Source organism: Elephas maximus, chromosome 5, assembly GCF_024166365.1.
Source record: "Elephas maximus indicus isolate mEleMax1 chromosome 5, mEleMax1 primary haplotype, whole genome shotgun sequence".
Lineage (NCBI taxonomy): Eukaryota > Metazoa > Chordata > Mammalia > Proboscidea > Elephantidae > Elephas > Elephas maximus.
The window spans coordinates 2,982,255-3,006,281 of NC_064823.1; the positions used below are offsets into that span (position 1 = coordinate 2,982,255).

The window sequence follows — 24,027 nt, forward strand, 5'->3', positions numbered from 1 at the left end:
AACTTCCTGCTTCTTTCTTCTAATCGTCCTGCATAATTAGGATGGGGTTTTGACCTCAAGTATGTCACAGCCAAGTATTTCACAGGTAAGTTTCCTCAAAGACTCTTCCCTCTCTCAGCGTCACACAGTTTCACAGTCCTTCCTGTCCCCACATCTTGTCTTCGAGTGTGTGGCTGCCACTCCTGCCAACTTGAAGAAGATAAGACTGATGCCTCTGTGTGTGTGTGGATGTGGATACACAGGAACAGTCAACTTTCTTTCATGCACTGAAGTCAGGCAGCAAACTACACTAGTTGTGCAAGAACAGCTCCGTTTGTCTTTGGGGAGGTCTGGAGTAAAGCCATAAAACGTGCTCCCCCACCTGCTGGGGGCCCCTCTGGAACACTGGTTCCCCAAACGGAAGGATGCAAAATCTGGTGTATTTTTGGTTTCCCTTCATGATAGGGGAGGCAGATGGCTTGATGGGGATACATGGTGCTTCTATTGTTATCATTGATTTTTCAGAGTGATAAACTCAACAAAAATGTAAATGCTGAGACACAGGAAAACCTGGAATTAGAGCCCAAATCTCTTAACTGATGATCCCATTATCAAGACCCTCACATCTGCTGCCCCTGTAAATCATGTCTTGTACGGGTGATGCAGGTGGCTGGGATAGGTGGAGGGATAAGAACTACAGTGAAGATAGAGCAGAGTGAATGCAGAGTCATAGCTTCCTCTCTTGGGTGAAGCCATGTGTTTCCTGAGTTAATAAAGACATTTAGTGAATATGTGAAAAAGACAAAGGCCACTCTGCTACCTCTTGTTCCTGTAATTTCTTATAATTGTCTATACGTTCTTAGAGTCTGAACTGACTTTTTTCTATAGAACTAATTCAGTGAAATTTTTGCCTGAGACTTGAAAAGGCATTTTTGATATAGAAGATTGTACATTAACTAAATAGCCTTTCAAAAAAGTATGGCAACTTCAACAGAAGATGTTCTCTCACATTGGTTTTACTACTTACAGATAGCCTCACACCATGTTAATCTATATTTTGCTGCCTATTTTACCATATAATCCAGTGGATGTTAATGATATAGTTCACCATATATATCTGATTAATGAAGAAAAATATAGCTCAAACATTATGAGGTTAGAAATAGCATCCTATGCTAATCGGCAATGCCAAGAAATAAAGATGGTTTAAATCAGATCTCATGACTAATGCATGAGATCCAAAGTTCTTTTATTCCTGTCTATTTTAGAAAACTGGGGTGTATTTTTACCCTAAAAAATAATTCTATAAGATTTATTGAGATAATACAGAATGTCTGATTATTAACGCCTCCCCGTCAAGATTTATGTCCTACTACTGATTGTTGAAATGTCAACAGTTCCTCCGTTTTAATTTGTCAAACTTAAGCATATGAAGTGGGTTAAGTCCAGATGCAAGGATTTTATATTGGATCTTTGGTTTTTTTGTTTTTAAGATACTCGGTATGTGGAAAGATGATTCACTACAATAAAATGGAAAGTTTAGATTTCTTGCTGGGGTCACGATTCCATTTTAATTGTACTTACTGTGAATTCATTTAAACAGAAAGAAATATATCCAGCAATAAAGCGAGCCTGTTATTTTTGCTTGTTTTTGTTTTGGTCATGACAAACTGTGAAATGCTGTGTTTTTCCTATAGTTCTAGTCCATGAAATCTGCAATGTTTCCACTTGATTTACGAAGGACCCTTAATTACTGCTGTCGTTAGCACCTAGTGTTCAAAACAGTCTGTTAAAATGTACTGTTAGTCTCACCTCCAAGTCCCTGCTTGCTTTATTTTAATTTTTTTTCCAAGGGTAAGAAAAACAACAATTGCCTTAATAACAACAATTATTATGTGCAGTGAATTCAACAATATTCCAGGTTTCTTGGTGCTTACTTCTATTTATTCATGGTTTGGTATTTGCGTGTTCAGGCTGGCCTAGAGTTTGAACAAGTGTCCATAAGCAGGGTTATTATTGTGAGGATTTATTACCTGGGTTTTAAAAACAAGTCACTCATTTGCCTTTTTCCTTCCACATGGCTAGGGATGACGGACAACTGCTGTGCAGCTTCAATGTTTCCGCCTGGTCATGCACAGTTCTGCAATATAATGCATAAATGTTAACAACTTGGGCTCGCCGGATACCTCGCTTGGAATAAGGAAATCCAGCCAGAGAAAGGTCGGCGCTTTCTTGCTCGCTCGCTCTCTTTCTCTCTCACAGGTCAAAAGTTGGTTCACTCCCCAGGTCCCCCAAATTCTTCCTTTTTCTTCGTCCTGGCAGCTCTGGCTTCCCGCTCGGAGGAACCGAGAAGCTGGGGGCGTGGGGGGGGGCGGGCGAGGGCGAGGGCAGGGAGGAGGGCGCCGGTGCCGCGGCGTGCCGCGCCCGCTCCCGCCGGCTGGGAGTCCGGGCCGGGTTTTGCGCCGTGTCCTCGGGCTCGTCTCACGGCCTCCAGCCGGCGCCGCTGCCGTGTTTACTGAGCGCGCGCGTCCTGATATCACTCCGCTGGCATGGAGGAGGAGGAGGAGGTGGAGGAGCGAGCGGAGGCGGCGGCGGCGGCGGCGGCGGCGGCGGCGAGCAGTTGATCATTGTGATGGTGGCGGCGGCGGCGGCGGCAGCGGCGGCGGCAGCCCAGCCGGGCGTTGGGGGCTGCTCTCCGCGCGGCGCTTTGCAAAGGACTTCACCGATCTACTTTTGCAGCCGCCTCGGCTGTCCATGTGTTTACCTCCCCCAGCCCGAGGATTCGATATCTAGGCTCCTGTGAAATGCAGCTGAGCAGCCAAAGTACTTTGAGAACACGGGGCGGCATAAACACCAAAACTTTTTTGTGGAAGGAAAATGCAATAAGCAAGCTTGCCGTTTTCCGATGCGGTGTGGAGTGAGTGTGTGTCGCGCGTGTCCGCACTGGAGGCATATGCTTGTGTGTGTACATGGGGTGTGTTTTTCGGTATGTAGGGAGAAAATGCTTGCCAACCACCGGAAATCTCTTGGAATTTATTAGAAAATAATGGATTATAAAAAGAAGGCAGGCGAGGAGCGGATCTCCCCTTGAGTTGCAACCCGATTTGCTGCTGGCTCAGTTTGTTGTGATTCTTTTTGTTGATAGGTGTCTGATGGTATTCCGATAACACCCCCCCTTTTTTTCCCCTGGAGCTTTACAGTTTAAAAAAAGGAAACAAAAACCACCCCAAAATCTCTCCCTCTTTTTTTTCGCTCCGTCGGGATCGCTGTTTCCATCCATGTGCTTGCGTCTCCCCCGCGTTCCACTTGAACTATTTTAATCCTTGGACCCAAGGAGGAGGCTGATAGGGGGGTGGATAAAAAAAGTTCTTCCCAAATAGTGTGCCTGGGGAGCAGGATGGGGGATTTCGCAGCCCCCGCTGCAGCCGCGAATGGCAGTAGTATCTGCATCAACAGTAACCTGAACAGCAGCCTCGGCGGGCCCGGGATCGGTGTGAATAATACTCCCAATAGTACTCCCGCTGCTCCGAGTAGCAATCACCCCGCTGCCGGCGGCTGCGGCGGTGGCGGCTCCGGGGGCCCCGGCGGCGGCTCGGCGGCCGTCCCCAAGCACAGCACCGTGGTCGAGCGGCTCCGCCAGCGCATCGAGGGCTGCCGGCGGCACCACGTCAACTGCGAGAACAGGTATCAGCAGGCTCAGGTGGAGCAGCTGGAGCTCGAGCGCCGGGACACCGTGACCCTCTACCAGCGGACCCTGGAACAGAGGGCCAAGAAATCAGGCAGCGGCAAGCACCCCAACAAACCCCAGCAGGATGTGGAGACTGCCTCGGCCGAGCAGAGGAACCACACGCTGATCATGGTGAGGGCGCGCTGGCAGTGGGCATGGGGCGCGCGGTGGTGCTGGGGGCGTGGAGCTCCTCACATTGGAGTGTGAGGGTCTGATTTGTATGGTGGCTGAGGTGGGCTGAAGCTGAAGGGTTAACGTCAACTTTTCTGAGGGAGAAAAAAAACCTGCTGTTGCCGCTACCTGTTAATCTGTCAGGGTTGTCAGATTTGGGGAGGAGGGGGCGAATGAGGAAAAGCCAGTCACGACTGCAAAGGGCGGAGGGAGCCCCGAGGAGCGTCGGAGTGAGGCGCTGGAAAAGTTTTTTCCCTCCTCTCCCTCTCTTAGATACTAATTTTAAGGAGTGAATCCAGAGTTGAAACCTTGCTCCTCTTCACCGCTCCCCACCCCACCCCGCGCCGCCTCGGCTTCCCAGATCCGTCCCCCTTCGCCCACCCCTTGCTGCACATCCGCCGGTTGCTGAGAGAAATTGATGCTGTCGCAGATTCTGGGCGGGCACCAGGCTTTCAACCCCTGTGAGGAGGGGTGGGGCGGGAGAGGGCCTCCCTTCCCAAGCTCACCCCCCTTAGGGCTGAGAAAGTCTGGGAGTTTTGTGAATGAACTTTGAAGTGAAGAGAACCGAGCGAGGGTGGTTGCGCGCGCGCTCCCGGGAGTGCGCGCTGGTGCGCTCTGCTGCAGACCCGGGGCCGGCCCGGCAGGTGGAGCGGCGGGGAGGGGAGGGTGGAGGAGCCGCCCAGCCCGGGTGGGAGGAGAGACCTGCCCACAGTGGTTGCGCCGTGCGCGGAGCGTCTGCGCCACTCGGCTTCGCTTGGGGTTCTTTTCCCTTTTCTTCAACTAGCCTTGCCACGAGCCTTCTTCGCTTCGTCCCCCGCCCACTCCCCCCCAACTTTCTGGGCATGTCTAGTAAACCCGGAGGAGTGGTAGGTGGCGGGGACATAGAAGAGGCTTAAATGGCTGGGTGGGTGGGTTCGATGTAGGACGAGCAGCCAATGACTTAACTTCTCGGGAGGAAGGGGCAGTTCCCACCCCCTAACCCTGAGGGTATAATCCTTTCTCTTATCTCCTCTCTCCGGTTCTTTTTCATTCCTTTCTGGGTGGGGGGAAGCCGGAAGCTTGAGAAAGGTGCCTGTAACCCACCCCCACCCCACCGCATAGCCCGGGTTGGAACTGCGTGCCGGCCGTAGGCGCGAGTGCCGGGTAGTGGGAATCCCGGAGCGCGCCCGGGCCCGTTTTCCTTGCCGAGCGCCTCGATCCGCGGCGCAGAGCCCGCGCGCGGCAGTTGGCCCTCTCGGTGTGCGGTGTGTAAATCGCGCACATCCCGGGCCTGGGAGTAGTCAGCGCCGCGGGGTGGTTCCCTTGGCGCTGCAGGCTTTCGCCCGGTGCTCCGGCCGGCGCTCGGTGACAAAGAGCCGGCATGGGGGAGGGGAGCCGCAGCACTCCCTCCCCACCGTCCCCCACCCGACACATGAGGAGGAACAATTTGTTTATCTTGGGCCTCCAGATTCCTTCCCTCCGCCCGGTTCTCCGAAGCCGCCCCAGCCCCTCCTCCTCCCTCCGTGGCGCGGTCCTGCCCATCCCGCCAGCAGCACCTTCCCCCCTTCCTCCTCTCCCTCCTCTCTCTCCCCCTCCTCTTCCTCCACCTCCATCCTCTCTTGCCCGCCTTCCCCCTCCCTTCTGGAACGCAGCCTTGGGGGAGGGAGCGGGAGGCGCTTTGTCCGCTTCGCGGCCCTGCTCAGCCCCGGGGGCCGCCTGGCTGCGGGGGCGGGGTGGGGGCGGCGAGCGCTGTGGCCGCGGCCCTGTCCCTCCCCCCGGGCCGCCCCCGCCCCGCTGCGCCCCCCACTGCCCCGGCGGCTGAGCCCGTCCCGAGCGCAGAGAAGAGGCGGACTCGGTTTTGAGGAAGAAGCACGGTCACAGAGTCTGGGAAGGAGGTTCTCGCTTTACAAACAGGAAGCCGAAAACCACTGACACACTGTAGCTATTCTGATTGTACCCGGAGGCGGGGCTGATCTACATCTTGACTGTACCTCCTTCTGGTACCTGGTTCTTTCCCATCCCAGTCCGCAGGGTTTTCCACTCCCCGCCCCCTCGCCTTCCCTGAAAGCGCTCGCAAGCCCTTTTACGGATGAGGAGACTCACTTTTCTGAACCTAAGACTAAACTAAAATTTGAAAGGTAGTTAGAATTTCATCCCTGTCTATCCTTCGTCCTCTTCGTGTATTTGTGCACCTCACATTCACGGATTGCGTACAAATTGGCTTCCTTGGTGAGGCTCCAAAATTGCAGTCCCACGGAACCCGCTCACGACCTTTGGGGGTGGAGTGCAGCTAAGGCGCTTCCCTCACCAGCTGGGCAACGCAGGAACAAAAGCCAGTGGCGTCCCCGTGCAGGGTCGCTTTTGACTGCGGGCGAGAGTAGAGTTTGCGGCCAGAAAGTTTTCCTTTCTGGTGTACGTTCTCACGAAGGTGCCATATCGGTCCTCCATGGCCAGAGGGAGGATTAGGGGTGCACGCGCCTGGGTTGTAATACACCCGCAGGTAGAAGTCAAGCCTAGGATCCAGACTATTACCTGGAAGGCGGCAGTGACCCCAAACCAGAGCTTACTTTTTAAATGAAAAGAGTGTTTCCTTGAATAGATGGAAACATCAACTAAATTTCCTAGTGACTTCCGGTTTGGCAGATTAACCGCAGATAGACTTGCAAAACGATTTCCCGACAATAGGATTTTTTTTTCCTATCAATTTTGTGGCAGTAATTTAGACTTATTAATTAGAGACCTATTTAAATGCCAAGGTTGTATCTCCCTCTGATACCAGTGAGAAGTATGTATGATTAACGTAATGACAGTAAACCTTAGATCTTAAGCAGAGTTACGTGTAGATTCTATGGATCACAAAAAAGAAACTATCCTTTGCAAGTTACATTTCGTTTTAAAATACTTAGTTTAAAAATTCAGCTGGGCCTTTGAAATGCAAGAGTGATTTAACTCAGCTTTTATGTGTGAGGTAAAATCTTGAAAATGGAGGTTTCAAAAAAAAATGTTGATGTTTATTTTCTTGAATAGGTTTCTGTATTATAGTTGTGCTCTGGTGGGGCACAGAGCAATTAAAATTAGTTCTCAGGTTGTTCTGTCTATTTGGAAAGCCCTGAAGAAAAGCAGTGATCAACCAGAGCCAAATAATAATAATGGTGATGATAAAAATAAAGATGAATAGGGCTCTTTTCTGTTTTATTGCTATTGTTTACCTTCTTAGGGCCAATGTGTCCAAGGTACTAAATATTGATTAGTTCTCTTTCTGCCTGGCTTGGGTTAAGAAGGCAGTCTAATGAGGGCTTTACTTCTTTTGATTTAGTTTCCTATCTTGTACATTTACAAGCATAGGCATTAAAAAATGAATATAAATAAGCAAATAAAAAGGGTTAGTGAGATGAAACAGAAATATTCCTTGGCTTCAGGCTGCTGTGTGTGTGTGGTGGTGTGGGGCTGGGTTCTGTGTGGGTCCACAGTAGCCCTGTTCATAGACGCTCTGAAAATCTCCCTAGAGAACACGGAGCACAGGCCTGACTGAGTTTGAAGCTGTGTTACTTCAGGTGGAGGTTCATTTCTGGACAAGTGATCCCCACTACCACCTTAAAAAAAAGGTTTTTGACCTGCAAGGAGTTGGTGAGACTCTCACCTTTTAGAGAGTCTCAGTTGAAAAAGCATCTTTTCCTGAATGATTGTTTTAAATTTTTGTGGTCACAAAAGGTGACATCGTTTATTTGCTGTACTTGGAACTGAGGTAAATTTTCAACTAAAAGTTCATTTTCACCCAAAGGTAGATTGACTTGACAAGGGTGTCATCATTCAGGCACACCAAAAAGCAAGAAAATACACAATCTTCAGAGATACAGAATGGTGGCACTCTTAACCTGAATAAGATCCTTATTGTTTTCTTGACCTTTTTACTGTATTAGCACCATTATAACTGTCAGGGTATGCTTAATTTACCCAAAGCTTACAGATTCCATAAATCTATGTGGATCCTGCTCAGAGAAGTTTATCATATAAGTTTCATTTGATAATAAACATATTAATTACTGAGTTTTGGATAAAACTGCAACCCATCCAAAATGTTCTCATCGGTTCCTGGAATAGATTTTGGAAACATTAACACAGGCAACATATTAGTTCAGTGCTAAACCGCCTTAAAAATGACTCTGATTTCCCATTTCCTATCCTAAAAAAAAAAAAAAAAAATATCCTGGTGAGGGTAAATTACGGGCCCTGTATCCAGATTTTTTGGCAGGTTATAATATCAGACCATCTCTGAATCATTCCTACACGAACCTTTTCATTGGCTTATCCTGTTTTACTGTTAGCATGGGTGAAAAGAACGGATAGTGGGGTCTTGAAAAGCCGCTTACAGTCCACATAGCGTCTGCCTTAAGTTTGTGAAGGACTTTGAAATTTCATTTCTTTTCATGTGTTTGTCTTTTTCTTTTAATTCTCAAGAAATATTTTTTTCTAAAGCTCAATACATATTTAATACTGTTATTTATGTTCTTTGGTTTTGGCACATTTTATTTAGTACGGGTCAGCCACCTATCAGAAAAGTAGAAACACAGTTAATCATTAATCATAACCTACAACATGCTCTTCAGGCTGAGTTCCTTCCCAGGGAAATCTGGATTTTCAGGCAGTTAGTATGTTTGATACTTTCCATTCTGTCCTATTAGAATTGTAAGGGCAAGCTTTAGAATCTTTTGTGGGTTTTCTGCCACCTGATATGAGGGAAATGAGTAGTCTAGGTACATGGTTTTCTGACATTTCTTGTAAGATGGATGAAAACTTAAACATTAAAATGGAGTTATGTATAGTTATTTTCCAAATGCTTCTCTGAGACCCTGACAGGGTTGAGAGGAACGGGGGTTTCTTTTCTTTCTCTTTTGGTGCCGATACAATAGAAGTATAATATACCATTTTGCCCATTAGGGTGTTATTCTTGAACACCTTAGAAGTACATCTGTTTTACTTAATGTCATTTATGGAATTTTAATTGTGATTAGCGTTATATGTTTGTTAATTAACAGTCCAGTACTATATTCTTGAGCTTAGGGTAGATAAATTCTTTCTCCACATCACAGGTCATAGAGAAATGTGAAATCCATCAATTGGACATCCTCAAAATCTTATAAAGAAGAGTATATTTAAAACTAGTCTCAAAATGTTCATGTCTGCTTTTTAAATCTGGCAAACAGCTTTGTATTTTTCATTTCTGTTATTCAGAGGCTGATTATTGAATTTTCAGATCCTGTAGCTACTTCCTTCTTTTTCTTTCCCCCTCCTGCTGCCAACCTTTTGGTCCTTTCACTGATCTTTAACACCTTTATCCAAGAATGGGAAACAATAAGAAGAGGAGAAACTTGATTTTGGTGTTTCTCTCACGACTAACGGAACAGTTAGTTGGCTTAGATATGATTTTGGATCACTTAGGGATTTGATTTTATACACTGTTTGCTGTTGATTAGCACACATGATGGAGAATGGGCTGCATTTTTGTTCATTCATCCCTTCGTTCATTCACTCATCTAACGATACTGATATACAGTTCACAGTAGACGTTAAAATGCGAAATCATATCCTCGGATCCAAGGCTCTGACAAGGTGTATCCTTTGTACATTTTCAGTAGTAGTCTAGCGAGGTGTAAGGGGATAACAAGTATTGTTTTTAAGTCAGCATTAGGCTTGATGCCAGTGACTTCTAAGCAGCTTCAGGCTGAGTTACATCCCCTTGTCGTGATAAACCAAAAAACCAAACCCGGTGCTGTCGAGTCGATTCTGACTCATAGTGACCCTAGAGGACAGAGTAGAACTGCCCCATTGAGTTTCCAAGGAACGCCTGGCGGATTCGAACTGCTGACCGTTTGGTTAGCAGCCTTAGCGCTTAACCACTAGGCCACCAGGGTTTCCAATATTTTAGATAAAACGATATGTTTTAGTTTTCTATTGTTTCAAACTAGTTTCACTTTGGTATCTACAAAAAAGCTAGTTTACGCATGTCTGCTCCAAAGTGATGCTGTTGTTGCAAAACCAAAAAACCAAACTCATTGCCGTCGATTTGATTCCAACTTATAGCGACCGTACAGGACAGGGTGGAACTGCGCATAGGGCTCCCAAGGGGCAGCTGTTGGACTCGAACTGACGACCTTTTGGTTAGCAGTTGTAGCCCTTAACCCCTGTGCCACCAGGGCTCGGTTGTTGTTAGGACTCCCAAATTAAAGTATTAAAAATACAGCAGGATTTTAAGGCAGGCACTTTCCAAAACTTCATTCTCGTGTGTGAGTTGGAATGTGGCTTCTAGAAAATTATCACCAAGAACTGATTATTTCCTTGTAAGTCTTTTTAAAATTTATTTTCTAAGAAAAATTAAAGCATTAAAGAAATAAAGTTGGATAAAATTACTCGGAAAGTAGAAGTGAGGGCCTGCTGTGTAATACTTAAAGATCATATGGTTCCATTGAGTGGGTCAGAGTAGAAACACATTCTTTTTTTAAGCCTGCCTGGCCCTTTCATCTGTTAATGGTCGAGGGGCCTCTGAGTTGGGAATAAACAACTCTATTTGGGAGAGAAGCACAGCCTTCCCTTAGGGCCACATATACACAGGCATAGGAAAAGGAAGTCACCACTACGGCTGTCTTCTTAGAGGCAAGCTGTGCGTACTGTTCTTGTGGGAATTGAATAAAAACCTCAAAAAGCTTGCTGGCATAAGGAAAGTGATTCCTTATGGAAATGGCCTTTATGCTGAAGTAGAACTTTTTAAATATGAGTAACATCCATTCCCCTCTTCGGCAATGACATGACAACCATAGAAAAATCGAGTGAGCTATTTAATTTCAGCTAGTAACCTGCAGAATTTCCTTTCTGACTCTCTAAATGCCCATCATGGTGGGTAGAGTCTGGTTATTAAATATTTTGTGTTTATAGACCCTGCAACTTTCAGCTATGTGCGTGTTCACTTGAGCTTGTGAAGAGGTGGTTAGGATACTTGGCCGTCTGTTTCTCCTTCCCTCTCGGAGTGTCCTTCTCCACCCCGGGAACACGCGGGTCTGGACGGAGGCTTTCCCTTCAGAGAAAAAGGCGGAAGTGCTGTGAGTCTGCTTGTGCATATTCAACCTGGATTGCCCCTGGGACTCCAAAGGATTGCAGAGCTCTAAGAGACCAGCTCTGCTTGGGCCCCTTATTTTCCCAGTGGTTACTTGTTTTTCTTTTTTGATTGTTACATGCTGAACATAGCTCAGTGACTGAGAGTGCACCGATAGCACCCTACAAAGGGCTTCAAGGAACTGGTGATAAGGTAGGAGAGGCAAAGGGGCATGAGGACTCTGGAAGCATCGTATGAATAGATAGCAGGAGACAGAAGAGGCGGTTGTTTTTGTTCATTTGTGGTGAACAGATAGTATCCTGATGCCTTGGGAGTTTATGGAGGTAGTCACAGATTCTGAACCTACTAAAACATGAATATATATTTTCAAGAACTAATGACTGTGTTGTTTTATCTGGAAAAAACCATATTCCTAAAATTATTCCCTGCTCTCTTAAATCATTGTTTGCCATTTGAATGGATTTACTATACCCCAAACCAAACCCATTGCCGTCGAGTCCATTCCAACTCATAGCAACCCTATAGGACAGAGTAGAACTGCCCCGTAGGGTTTCCAGGGAGTGGCTGGTGGATTTGAACTGCTGATCTTTTAGTTAGCAGCCAAGCTCTTAACCACTGCACCACCAGGGCTGCATGGATTTACTATAGGATTTCTTTAAATCAGTGGTTCTCAACTGGAGGTGATTTTGTTCCTTTTCCCTCAGGAGTGTTTGGCAATGTCTAGAGACATTTTTGGTTGTCACAACTTGGCAGGGGCTGGGGGAGGGTGCAGCTGGCATCCGGTGAGTAGAGGTCAGGAATGCTGCTGAAAAAACATCCTACAGTGCAGAAGGCAGCACCCCCAACAAAGAATTTTCTATCCGAGATATCCATCTTGTTCCTGTTGAGAAGTCCTACTTTAAAAAAGGACATTGGAAATACAACATTGGATTTATGCAGTATGGCTTCACTCACAGCTTTTCACAAACACTATTACTTAAAGATGGGAGAGAGGAGGTGCTGCCACGAGGAAGAGTGCCTGGGAGGAAGTGAAATGATGCCTGTGTTCTATGTGCTGGCTGGCCATGTGACATTCCAGCTTCTCACTTCACGGCTTTCTGCCTCTGTCTCCTTGCCTGTCAGGAGGGTGAACAGTACTCACTTTTCTTACCCCACAGGTGATTGATAGGATCCAATGATTTAATATATTTAAAAGTCCTGAAGACTTAATGTGCTACACAAATGCTAGGCATATTTTTATAAATTACTTTCATTTCACCTGGTTGTAGCCTCCTGCCTATCTGCAGACTTAACGTTGAGTGACTTGAGGCTTATTTCACTCACATATAAACCAAGGAGTATGTGGATCCCTGGTGGCGCAGTGGCTAAGAGCTCAGCTGCCAACCAAAAAGGTCAGCAGTTCGAATCCACCAGCCACTCCTTGGAAACCCTGTAGGGACAGTTCTGTGCTGTCCTATAGGGTGACTATGTTGGTTTGGTTTCTCATTTTTTTAATGGATATGTATTGAGCGGCTGCTCCCTGTTGGGCACTGTCTGGGCTCCTGGGATACGGTGGTAAACAGAGCATTCTTGCCCTCTTGGCACCCACAGCAGGGCATAGTGTCACGTCTCCGATTAGCTTTATGAAATGGTATTTGTGGTTTTATTAGGACATGTTAATGGAAGCAATTAATAAAGTAACATTTAGGAAGATCCCAAGGGTGCTAAATGCTTTGTATCTCCTTGCAAGCTTTGCTTTCTGTGACGACATTTATTTGATTATTTTTCCAAATAAAATAATTTGTTCAGGGGAGAGGATTAGTGGGTGTGGTGGCAAATCAGAGTAAAGTATGGTAGTTAAAATGAGGCAGATGGTCGTGTTTCTTTCTCTTTTTGACTAGGTGACAACTGTAGCATGATCAGAATTTGACATCTAGCTTTGAGAGGAAATTAGACAAAAGAGGAGAACATTTAGGTAAAGAAGCAACTGGGAAGGTGCAAGGACTTGAAATGTCATGTGAAGAACATTCAGACGACTTGAAGGTGTTTAGTCTGATTTAGGGGGTGATATGATTGCTTTCTTAAAAGATTTGAAGGGCCATCATGTGAAGAAAGGATTAAATGTGCTCTTTATGGCCTCAAGCGGATAAATTCAGAATCAGTGGTTAGTAAGGAGCCAGGTTTTGGTTTAATATGAAAAAGAAAAAAAATTATGAGAATGAAAGCTGATCTACGATATAATGGACTGCCTCAGTGATAGAAGTGTTCCAACAAAAGTTGTTCACTTGACCGGAGTGTTGGAATGATAACGTCTTTCTTCTTTTTTAAATTATAAAACTTTAAACAATGCAGAAACAAAATGTCAGTTTGGTGAGGACAGGAGTCCCTGGGCAGTGCAAATGGTTAAACCCTCGGCAACCAACTGAAAGGTTGGCGATGCAAATCCACCTGGAGGCTCCTTGGAAGAAAGGCCTGGCAGTCTACTTCCGAAAAATCAGCTGTTGAAAAACCCTGTGGAGCAGTCCTACTCTGACACGCATGGTGTCATCATGACTTGGAATCAATTGGACAAAAACTTTTTTTTTGGTTTGGCTTGATTTTGGTGAGGACAGGTGCTTTGTGTCTTTATTCATCTCTACACCATCATGGCAAGAAAAGGACCTACCTTTGCACAGCAGGAACTCAGTTAAGCATTTGTTGAATAATTCACTAAGTGAAAATAAACAAATTGAGAAGTAACAACTCTCCTTTTTTTTTTTTAATTAACTTTTATTGAGCTTCAAGTGAACGTTTACAAATCAAGTCAGTCTGTCACATATAAGTTTATATACATCTTACTCCGTACTCCCACTTGCTCTCCCCCTAATGAGTCAGCCCTTCCAGTCTCTCCTTTCGTGACAATTTTGCCAGCTTCCCTCTATCTCTATCCTCCCATCCCCCCTCCAGACAGGAGATGCCAACACAATCTCAAGTGTCCACCTGATATAATTAGCTCACTCTTCATCAGCATCTCTCTCCCACCCACTGTTCAGTCCCTTTCATGTTTGATGAGTTGTCTTCGGGGATGGTTCCTGTCCTGTGCCAACAGAAGGTCTGGGGACCATGGCCGCCAGGATTCCTCTAGTCTCAGTCAGACAATTAAGTATGGTCTTTTTATGAGAATTTGGGGTCTGCATCCCACTGATCTCCTGCTCCCTCAGGGGTTCTCTGTTGTGCTCCCTGTCAGGGCAGTCATTGATTGTGGCCGGGCACCAACTAGTTCTTCTGGTCTCAGGATGATGTAGGTCTCTGGTTCATGTGGCCCTTTCTGTCTCTTGGGCTCTTAGTTGTCGTGTGACCTTGGTGTTCTTCATTCTCCTTTGCTCCAGGTGGTTTGAGACCAATTGATGCATCTTAGATGGCCGCTTGATAGCATTTAAGACCCCAGACGCCACATTTCAAAGTGGGATGCAGAATGTTTTCATAATAGAATTATTTTGCCAATTGACTTAGAAGTCCCCTTAAACCATGGTCCCCAAACCCCCGCCCTTGCTCTGCTGACCTTTGAAGCATTCATTTTATCCCGGAAACTTCTTTGCTTTTGGTCCAGTCCAGTTGAGCTGACCTTCCATGTGTTGAGTGTTGTCCTTCCCTTCACCTAAAGCAGTTCTTATCTACTGATTAATCAATAAAAAACCCTCTCCCTCCCTTCCTCCCTGCCCGCCTCGTAACCACAGAAGTATGTGTTCTTCTCAGTTTGTAATATTTCTCAAGATCTTATAATAGTGGTCTTATACAATATTTGTCCTTTTGCCTCTGACTCATTTCGCTCAGCATAATGCCTTCCAGGTTCCTCCATGTTATGAAATGTTTCACAGATTCGTCACTGTTCTTTATCGATGCGTAGTATTCCATTGTGTGAATATACCCCAATTTATTTACCCATTCATCCGTTGATAGACACCTTGGTTGCTTCCAGCTTTTTGCTATTGTAAACAGAGCTGCAATAAACATGGGTGTGCATATATCTGTTTGTGTGAAGACTCTTATTTCTCTAGGGTATATTCCAAGGAGTGGGATTTCTGGGTTGTATGGTAGTTCTATTTCTAACTGTTTAATATAACGCCAGATAGATTTCCAAAGTGGTTGTACCATTTTACATTGCCACCAGCAGTGTATAAGAGTTCCAATGTCTCCGCAGCCTCTCCAACATTTATTATTTTGTGTTTTTTGGATTAATGCCAGTCTTGTTGGAGTGAGATGGAATCTCATCGTAGTTTTAATTTGCATTTCTCTAATGGTTAATGATCGAGAGCATTTTCTCATGTATCTGTTAGCTGCCTGAATATCTTCTTTAGTGAAGTGTGTGTTCATATCCTTTGCCCACTTCTTGATTGGGTTGTTTGTCTTTTTGTGGTTGAGTTTTGACAGAATCATGTAGATTTTAGAGATCAGGCGCTGGTCGGAGATGTCATAGCTGAAAATTCTTTCCCAGTCTGTAGGTGGTCTTTTTACTCTTTTGGTGAAGTCTTTAGATGAACATAGGTGTTTGATTTTTAGGAGCTCCCAGTTATCTGGTTTCTCTTTGTCATTTTTGGTAATGTTTTGTATTCTGTTTATGCCTTGTATTAGGGCTCCTAGGGTTGTCCCTATTTTTTCTTCGATGATCTTTATCATTTTAGTCTTTATGTTTAGGTCTTTGATCCACTTGGAGTTAGTTTTTGTGCATGGTGTGAAGTATGGGTCCTGTTTGATTTTTTTGCAAATGGATATCCAGTTATGCCAGCACCATTTGTTAAAAAGACTATCTTTTCCCCAGTTAACTGACACTGGTCCTTTGTCAAATATCAGCTGCTCATATGTGGATGGATTTATATCTGGGTTCTCAATTCTGTTCCATTGGTCTATGTGCCTGTTGTTGTACCAGTACCAGGCCGTTTTGACTACTGTGGCTGTATAATAGCTTCTGAAATCAGGTAGAGTGAGGCCTCCCACTTTCTTCTTCTTTTTCAGTAATGCTTTGCTTATCTGAGGCTTCTTTCCCTTCCATATGAAATTGGTGATTTGTTTCTCTATCACCTTAAAAAATGACATTGGAATTTGGATCGGAAGTGCGTTATATGTATAGATGGCTTTTGGTAGGATAGACATTTTTACTATGTTAAGTCTTCCTATCCATGAGCAAGGTATGTTTTTCCACTTAAGTATGTCCTTTTTAATTTCTTGTAGTAGAGCTTTGTAGTTTTCTTTGTATAGGTCTTTTACATCCTAGGTAAGATTTATTCCTAAGTATTTTATCTTCTTGGGGGCTACTGTGAATGGTATTGATTTGGTTATTTCCTCTTCGATGTTCTTTTTGTTGATGTAGAGGAATCCAAGTGATTTTTGTATGTTTATTTTATAACCTGAGACTCTGCCAAACTCTTCTATTAGTTTCAGTAGTTTTCTGGAGGATTCCTTAGGGTTTTCTGTGTATAAGATCACGTCATCTGCAAATAGAGATAATTTTACTTACTCCTTGCCAATCTGGATGCCCTTTATTTCTTTGTCTAGCCTAATTGCCCTGGCTAGGACTTCTAGCACAATGTTGAATAAGAGCGGTGATAAAGGGCATCCTTGTCTGGTTCCCGTTCTCAAGGGAAATGCTTTCAGGTTCTCTCCATTTAGAGTGATATTGGCTGTTGGCTTTGCATAGATGCCCTTTATTATGTTGAGGAATTTTCCTTCAATTCCTATTTTGGTGAGAGTTTTTATCAAAAATAGGTGTTGGACTTTGTCAAATGCCTTTTCTGCATCAATTGATAAGATCATGTGGTTTTTGTCTTTTGTTTTATTTATGTGATGGATTACATTAATGGTTTTTCTGATATTAAACCAGCCTTGCATACCTGGTATAAATCCCACTTGATCGTGGTGAATTATTTTTTTGATATGTTGTTGAATTCTATTGGCTAGAATTTTGTTGAGGATTTTTGCATCTATGTTCATGAGGGATATAGGTCTGTAATTTTCTTTTTTTGTAATGTCTTTACCTGGTTTTGGTATCAGGGAGATGGTGGCTTCATAGAATGAGTTGGGTAGTATTCCGTCATCTTCTATGCTTTGAAGTACCTTCAGTAGTAGTGGTGTTAACTCTTCTCTGAAAGTTTGGTAGAACTCTGCAGTGAAGCCGTCCGGGCCAGGGCGTTTTTTTGTTGCGAGTTTTTTGATTACCGTTTCAATCTCTTTTTTTGTTATGGGTCTATTTAGTTGTTCTACTTCTGAATGTATTAGTTTAGGTAGGTAGTGTTTTTCCAGGAATTCATCCATTTCTTCTAGGTTTGCAAATTTGTTAGAGTACAATTTTTCATAATAATCTGATATGATTCTTTTAATTTCAGTTGGTTCTGTTGTGATGTGGTCCTTCTCGTTTCTTATTCGGGTTATTTGTTTCCTTTCCTGTATTTCTGTAGTCAGTCTAGCCAATGGTTTATCAATTTTGTTAATTTTTTCAGAGAACCAGCTTTTGGCTTTGTTAATTCTTTCAATTGTTTTTCTGTTCTCTAATCCATTTAGTTCAGCTCTAATTTTTATTATTTGTTTTCTTCTGGTGCCTGATGGATTCTTTTGTTGCTCACTTTCTATTTGTTCAAGTTGTAGGGACAGTTCTCTGATTTTGGCTCTTTCTGCTTTTTGTATGTGTGCATTTATCGATATAAATTGGCCTCTGAGCACTGCTTTTGCTGTGTCCCAGAGGTTTTGATAGGAAGTATTTTCATTCTCGTTGCTTTCTATGAATTTCCTTATTCCCTCCTTGATGTCTTCTATAACCCAGTCTTTTTTCAGGAGGGTATTGTTCAGTTTCCAAGTATTTGATTTCTTTTCCCTAGTTTTTCTGTTATTGATTTCTAGTTTTATTGCCTTGTGGTCTGAGAAGATGCTTTGTAATATTTCGATGTTTTGGACTCTGCAAAGGTTTGTTTTATGACCTAATATGTGGTCTATTCTAGAGAATGTTCCATGTGCGCTAGGAAAAAAAGTATACTTTGCAGCAGTTGGGTGGAGAGTTCTGTATAAGTCAATGAGGTCAAGTTGGTTGATTGTTGTAATTAGGTCTTCCGTGTTTCTATTGAGCTTCTTACTGGATGTCCTGTCCTTCTCCGAAAGTGGTGTGTTGAAGTCTCCTACTATAATTGTGGAGGTGTCTATCTCACTTTTCAGTTCTGTTAAAATTTGATTTGTGTATCTTGCAGCCCTGTCATTGGGTGCATAAATATTTAATATGGTTATGTCTTCCTGAGCAATTGTCCCTTTTATCATTATGTAGTGTCTTTCCTTATCCTTTGTGGTGGATTTAAGTCTAAAGTCTATTTTGTCAGAAATTAATATTGCTACTCCTCTTCTTTTTTGCTTATTGTTTGCTTGATATATATTTTTCCATCCTTTGAGTTTTAGTTTGTTTGTGTCTCTAAGTCTAAGGTGTGTCTCTTGTAGGCAGCATATAGACGAATCGTGTTTCTTTATCCAGTCCGTGACTCTCTGTCTCTTTATTGGTGCATTTGGTGCATTTATTCCATTTACATTCAGCGTAATTATAGATAAATACGTGTTTAGTGTTGTCATTTTGATGCCTTTTTATGTGTGTTGTTGACAATTTCATTTTTCCACATACTTTTTTGTGCTGAGACGTTTTTCTTAGTAAATTGTGAGATCCTCATTTTCGTAGTGTTTGACTTTATGTTTGTTGAGTTGTTGCATTTTTCTTGGCTTTTATCTTGAGTTATGGAGTTGTTATACCTTTTTGTGGTTACCTTATTATTTACCCCTATTTTTCTAAGTAAAAACCTAACTTGTATTGTTCTATATCGCCTTGTATCACTCTCCATATGGCAGTTCTATGCCTCCTGTATTTAGTCCCTCTTTTTGATTATTGTGGTCTTTTACATATTGACTTCCGTGATTCCCTGTTATGAGTATTTTTTTTTTTTTTAATTAGTCTTAATTTGTTTTTGTGATTTCCCTATTTGAGTTGATATCAGGACATTCTATTTTGTGACCTTGTGTTGTGCTGGTATCTGATATTATTGGTTTTCTGACCAAGCAATATCCTTTAGTATTTCTTGTAGCTTTCATTTGTTTTTTGCAAATTCTCTAAACTTGTGTTTATCTGTAAATATCTTAATTTCGCCTTCATATTTCAGAGAGAGTTTTGCTGGATATATGATCCTTGGCTGGCAGTTTTTCTCCTTCAGTGCTCTGTATATGTCGTCCCATTCCCTTCTTGCCTGCATGGTTTCTGCTGAGTAGTCTGAACTTACTCTTATTGACTCTCCCTTGAAGGAAACCTTTCATTTCTCCCTGGCTGCTTTTAAAATTTTCTCTTTATCTTTGGTTTTGGCGAGTTTGATGATAATATGTCTTGGTGTTTTTCTTTCTGGATCAATCTTAAATGGGGTTCGATGAGCATCTTGGATAGATATCCTTTCATCTTTCATGATGTCAGGGAAGTTTTCTGTCAGGAGTTCTTCAACTATTTTCTCTGTGTTTTCTGCCCCCCCCCCCCGTTCTGGGACTCCAATCACACGCAAGTTATCCTTCTTAATAGAGTCCCACATGATTCTTAGGGTTTCTTCATTTTTTTTTTAATTCTTTTATCTGATTTTTTTTCAGCTATGTTGGTGTTGATTCCCTGGTCCTCCAGATGTCCCAGTCTGCATTCTAATTGCTCGAGTCTGCTCCTCTGACTTCTATTGCATTGTCTAATTCTTTAATTTTATTGTTAATCTTTTGGATTTCTACATGCTGTCTCTCTATGGATTCTTGCAACTTATTAATTTTTCTACTATGTTCTTGAATAATCTTTTTGAGTTCTTCAACAGTTTTATCAGTGTGTTCCTTGGCTTTTTCTGCAGTTAGCCTTATTTCATTTGTGATGTCTTGAAGCATTCTGTAAATCAGTTTTTTATATTCTGTATCTGATAATTCCAGGATTGTATCTTCATTTGGGAAAGATTTTGATTCTTTTGTTTGGGGGGTTGGAGAAGCTGTCATGGTCTGCTTCTTTATGTGGTTTGATATGGACTCCTGTCTCCGAGCCATCACTGGGAAACTAGTTTTTCCAGAAAATCCGCTGACTGGGACGCTGGCTCCAGGCTCCGAAAACAATCGCTGCTTCCCCGTGTTTGTTCGTTTTCTGTCTCTAAATCTGTGTTTGTGGTTCAGGGTTCGTAGATTGTTATGTATGTGATCGATTCACTTGTTTTTCCAAGTCTTTGTTGCAAGAGGGATCCGAGGTAGCGTCTACCTAGTCTGCCATCTTGGTCCCGCCTCCTTAACTCTCCTTTTTCTGTGCTCCTCCTCTTCTCAGCAGTACTGTGGTTAACCTTTTGGAATGTATCTCTCCAGATCTCCCTCTACTCTTTTACACGTCTGTTATACATTGTACGTAAATACAAATTCATTTTTTCTGCATAAATAGTCATATTATGCATACTGTTCTGAGATCCACTTCTCCACTTCCTATTTTATTCTGGAGCTCTGTCTGTGTCCCTACATTCTTCTAGCTGCTCTAGCATTCCTAGGTTTCAGGTCGATGCTCCATAATGACCCCCTGTTGAGAGACGCCCTGGTAGTTTCTAATGTTTTGCTAATTAAACGTTGCTGCAGTGAACAATATACATACCTTTTGTACATATGGGCGCATTTCTGTAGCTCAGATTCAGGGTTCTTTCCATATATATAATATGTATAAACAGAAAGAAGTTGGCAGAAAGTCTCCTAATCCAGTATAGTTTAATACAGGCATCTCAATCTTATTACAACCCATTTTAGAGCAAAGGATAATTGTGTCTCCTTAAAAATATGGTTTAAAAAAAAGTCATCGGTAACCAGTGGTGGTCTTTGCAGTCTTATGTGAACGCTAGTCTTTCAAGGCCTTGTACCTGGCAACTGACACATCGGGCAGTGATGACGTTTGTTCTGGTCATCTGGTCCTAACGAGGTTATTGTACTAGAGTTTAATTAACCAGCTCTTGCTCATTCCCGGAAAGTGGGAAACTCACGTTCTCGAACAAGCTTGTAGTTCTCTTCATCTTCCCTGAGCTTTGTGTTTCCCAGGCCTGATTGTGTGGCTTTGTTTGTAAACTGTATTCCAGTTTGTGATGTAACACACGGGGTGTCGGTGAGTGCAGGTGTGAGTGGTCGTAACATTCTCAGTTATGTGACTTGCCACTTCTTACATGTTAAATTACCCTGACTAATCCAGTCGTCTGTGTAACATGGTAATAACTACCTGCTGACCTGGCCAGCTGTGGAAAATGCATCAAAATGGACTTGCTTCGACAGTCACCTTATAGCATTTGTTTAGACAGTGAGAAGTCCTGTCAGTTTTCATTACACACGTGTGCTGAGGTGGTCCAAAGACTGCCCTGCATCTGAGTTCTTGGTTATTTCGATTTACCTTTGGCAAAGCAGCTTCCTGACACTGAGATAGTAATAACTACAGCCTATATATTTTTATATATTTACACGGAAACCCTGGTGGCGTAGTGGTTAAGACCTACGTCCGCTAACCAAAAGGACGGCAGTTGGAAACCACCAGACGCTCCTTGGAAACTCTATGGGGCAGTTCTGTTCTGTCCTGTAGGGCTGCTATCAGTCAGAATTGACTCAATGGCAAAAGCTTGCTTTTTTTTCTTTTTTTTTTTAATATATTTACATGAAGGCAGTGAAGGTTCATTGGTAAAACTCTCACCTTCTGTGCAGACCAGACATGATCTCCAGCCAATGCACTTTATTTGCAGCCACCTGTCAGTGATGGCCTGTGTGTCACTGGGTTGCTGAGCAGATCTTTGTGGAGCTTCCAGACTAAGATGGAGCAGGAAGAAAGGCCTGGTGATGTACTTCCAAATATCAGCCAGTGAACCGGTCACAGTGATCTGACCCACAACTGATCGTGGGGATGGCACAGCACTGTGATCCACAGCTGATCGTGGGGATGGCACAGCACTGTGATCCACAGCTGATCGTGGGGATGGCACAGCACTGTGACCCACAGCTGATCGTGGGGATGGCACAGCACTGTGACCCACAGCTGATCGTGGGGATGGCACAGCACTGTGACCCACAGCTGATCGTGGGGATGGCACAGCACTGTGACCCACAGCTGATCGTGGGGATGGCACAGCACTGTGACCCACAGCTGATCGTGGGGATGGCACAGCACTGTGACCCACAGCTGATCGTGGGGATGGCACAGTATTGGGCAGTGTTTCATTCCGCTGTGCATGGGGTTGCTGTGAGGGAGTCAGGGCCAACTCCATGGCAGCAAACAAGAGCAAGTATTTGCATAGCTGAAGCAGTCTGGTGCTAGAATCTATGCTCTTGGTTGCTACGTTATTCTGCCTTCACCTGACCGAAGTGCTCTTTCTTGAAAAGGTTGTGTGAGCAGCTGCATTTTCTAAATAACCATCCTTTTCCAAGGAGTAGTCTTTACTCACTTGATGTTCTTTAAGGTTTTCAGATCAGCATGAACAGGAGCCAAAATTAAGGTACTGAGTAGTGCTGGCTCTTGCCTGCCCCTGCTGTTTTATAATGAGGATCTCAACTTCAGTGTCCCTCCTGGCCTCACATACCTCTGGCCTCTTGCGTCCCTCCTTGCTGGTCTCTTTTGTCACCATTTCATGTTTCACTTTTGTCACAATGACATTAGGGCCTGGAATATCATACAGAGTATAGTAAGCAGTGAGATGAGCCAGAGAAGGAAGTCTGGGAATGTAGGTGATTGGGGGAGTGAACTTGACAGGTCATTCTCTTCGAAGTGATTCCTATAAATTAGGCGTTACGTTCCAACTTAGGAGCCCTGGTGGCTGCAGTGACTGAGAGCTCAGCTGCTAACTGAAAGGTTGGCGGTTTGAACCCACCAGTCACTCTGCTTCCTTAAAGATTATAGCCTTAGAAACCCTGTGGGGCAGCTCTACTCTGTTCTGTAGGGTCGCTATGAGTCGAAATAGGCTTGATGTCAATTGGGTTTGTGTTTTTTGGTTTATACTCCAATTTATGACCTGGATGCTGATCATTGGCAGCCATTTTCTTCCATTTAGCTGGGCCACATAGCATTTTGATGAGGAAAAACCCCTTGGCTAAGCTAAATTAATGCAGTTTATGTGCCCAGTCAGTAGCCCTGGTGGCACAGTGGTTAAGAGCTCAGCTGCTAACCAAAAGGTCGGCAGTTCAGATCTACCAGCCGCTCCTTGGAAACCTTATGGGGCAGTTCTACTCTGTCCTATAGGGTCCCTCTGAGCTGGAATCAACTCTACAGCAACGGGTTTGGTTTTGGTTATGTGCTTAGTGCAGGCTTTAGGGAAGAGAGCTTTAGCCTGAAGCCGGCTGGATATCGTCTCTTTCAATAACTTAAATAGCAAAGAGTTGGCTGTATACATAAAGTAAGATACTGCCCTCCTAACCTTGAAATTAGGCCGTCCAGTATGATGAATGCAGAGATCCTTAACGTTGCTACTCTGGTCATGCAATAAAATTTCAGCCCTCTGAGGAGTGTCAGCTTACTTTTTTGTGTGTTTACTTGTCATTTCTCCCAGATCTGCTGCTTTCATTTCCAGCACTAGGATAGTTTTAAGAATGACTCTGACCCATATACAAGGTAGACAACTGCCTTTCATTTTGCATCTAGTGTAACGTTTACCTTTATATTGGTTGTAGACAGAAAAATGATTCTTTTTTATTTTAGTTATATCGTAGACATCTGATTATAACTGTTAGATAAAAACTATTTTCCAAAGGCTGTTGAGGTTACAGCTATGTTGCAGTAAATTTCTAATTCCTTTAAAAAGTTTTTTTTATTTTTTAAAAAGTGAATTTAAAATTTTTCTTTGAAAGGATCTGGCAATGACTTGTAACATGTAATAAATGACTAGAATCAGGTTTTGCCTTATTATGGGAGTTGTCTTTTTTTTTTTTTTTAGCATATCTTACAAAAAGTGACTGTGTCTACCCTGTTGATTTCTTTATTAAAGAAAAAAAAATGAGGTGAAATTTCAAGACTAGTCTTGACAGAACAGCCTCAAAGGGAGTTGAATAACTATGGATAGGAATTTATAAGTAGAAGTAT

General features: G+C 43.5%; 1 protein-coding gene across 3 annotated transcripts in view; it reads left to right on the forward strand.

Moving 5' to 3' along the window:
- Positions 1–2,570: 2,570 nt before the first annotated feature.
- Positions 2,571–24,027, forward strand: part of LOC126076683 (mastermind-like protein 3) — a 377,776-nt gene continuing 356,319 nt past the window's right edge. For 2 of the 3 annotated variants that reach the window (XM_049885244.1, XM_049885243.1), the window contains exon 1: positions 2,571–3,838. In XM_049885244.1, the coding sequence (XP_049741201.1) occupies positions 3,377–3,838 (462 nt within the window). In that variant the 5' untranslated portion in view covers positions 2,571–3,376. The remainder of the gene's footprint in view (positions 3,839–24,027) is intronic. The other variant, XR_007517584.1, reaches the window with a different exon arrangement.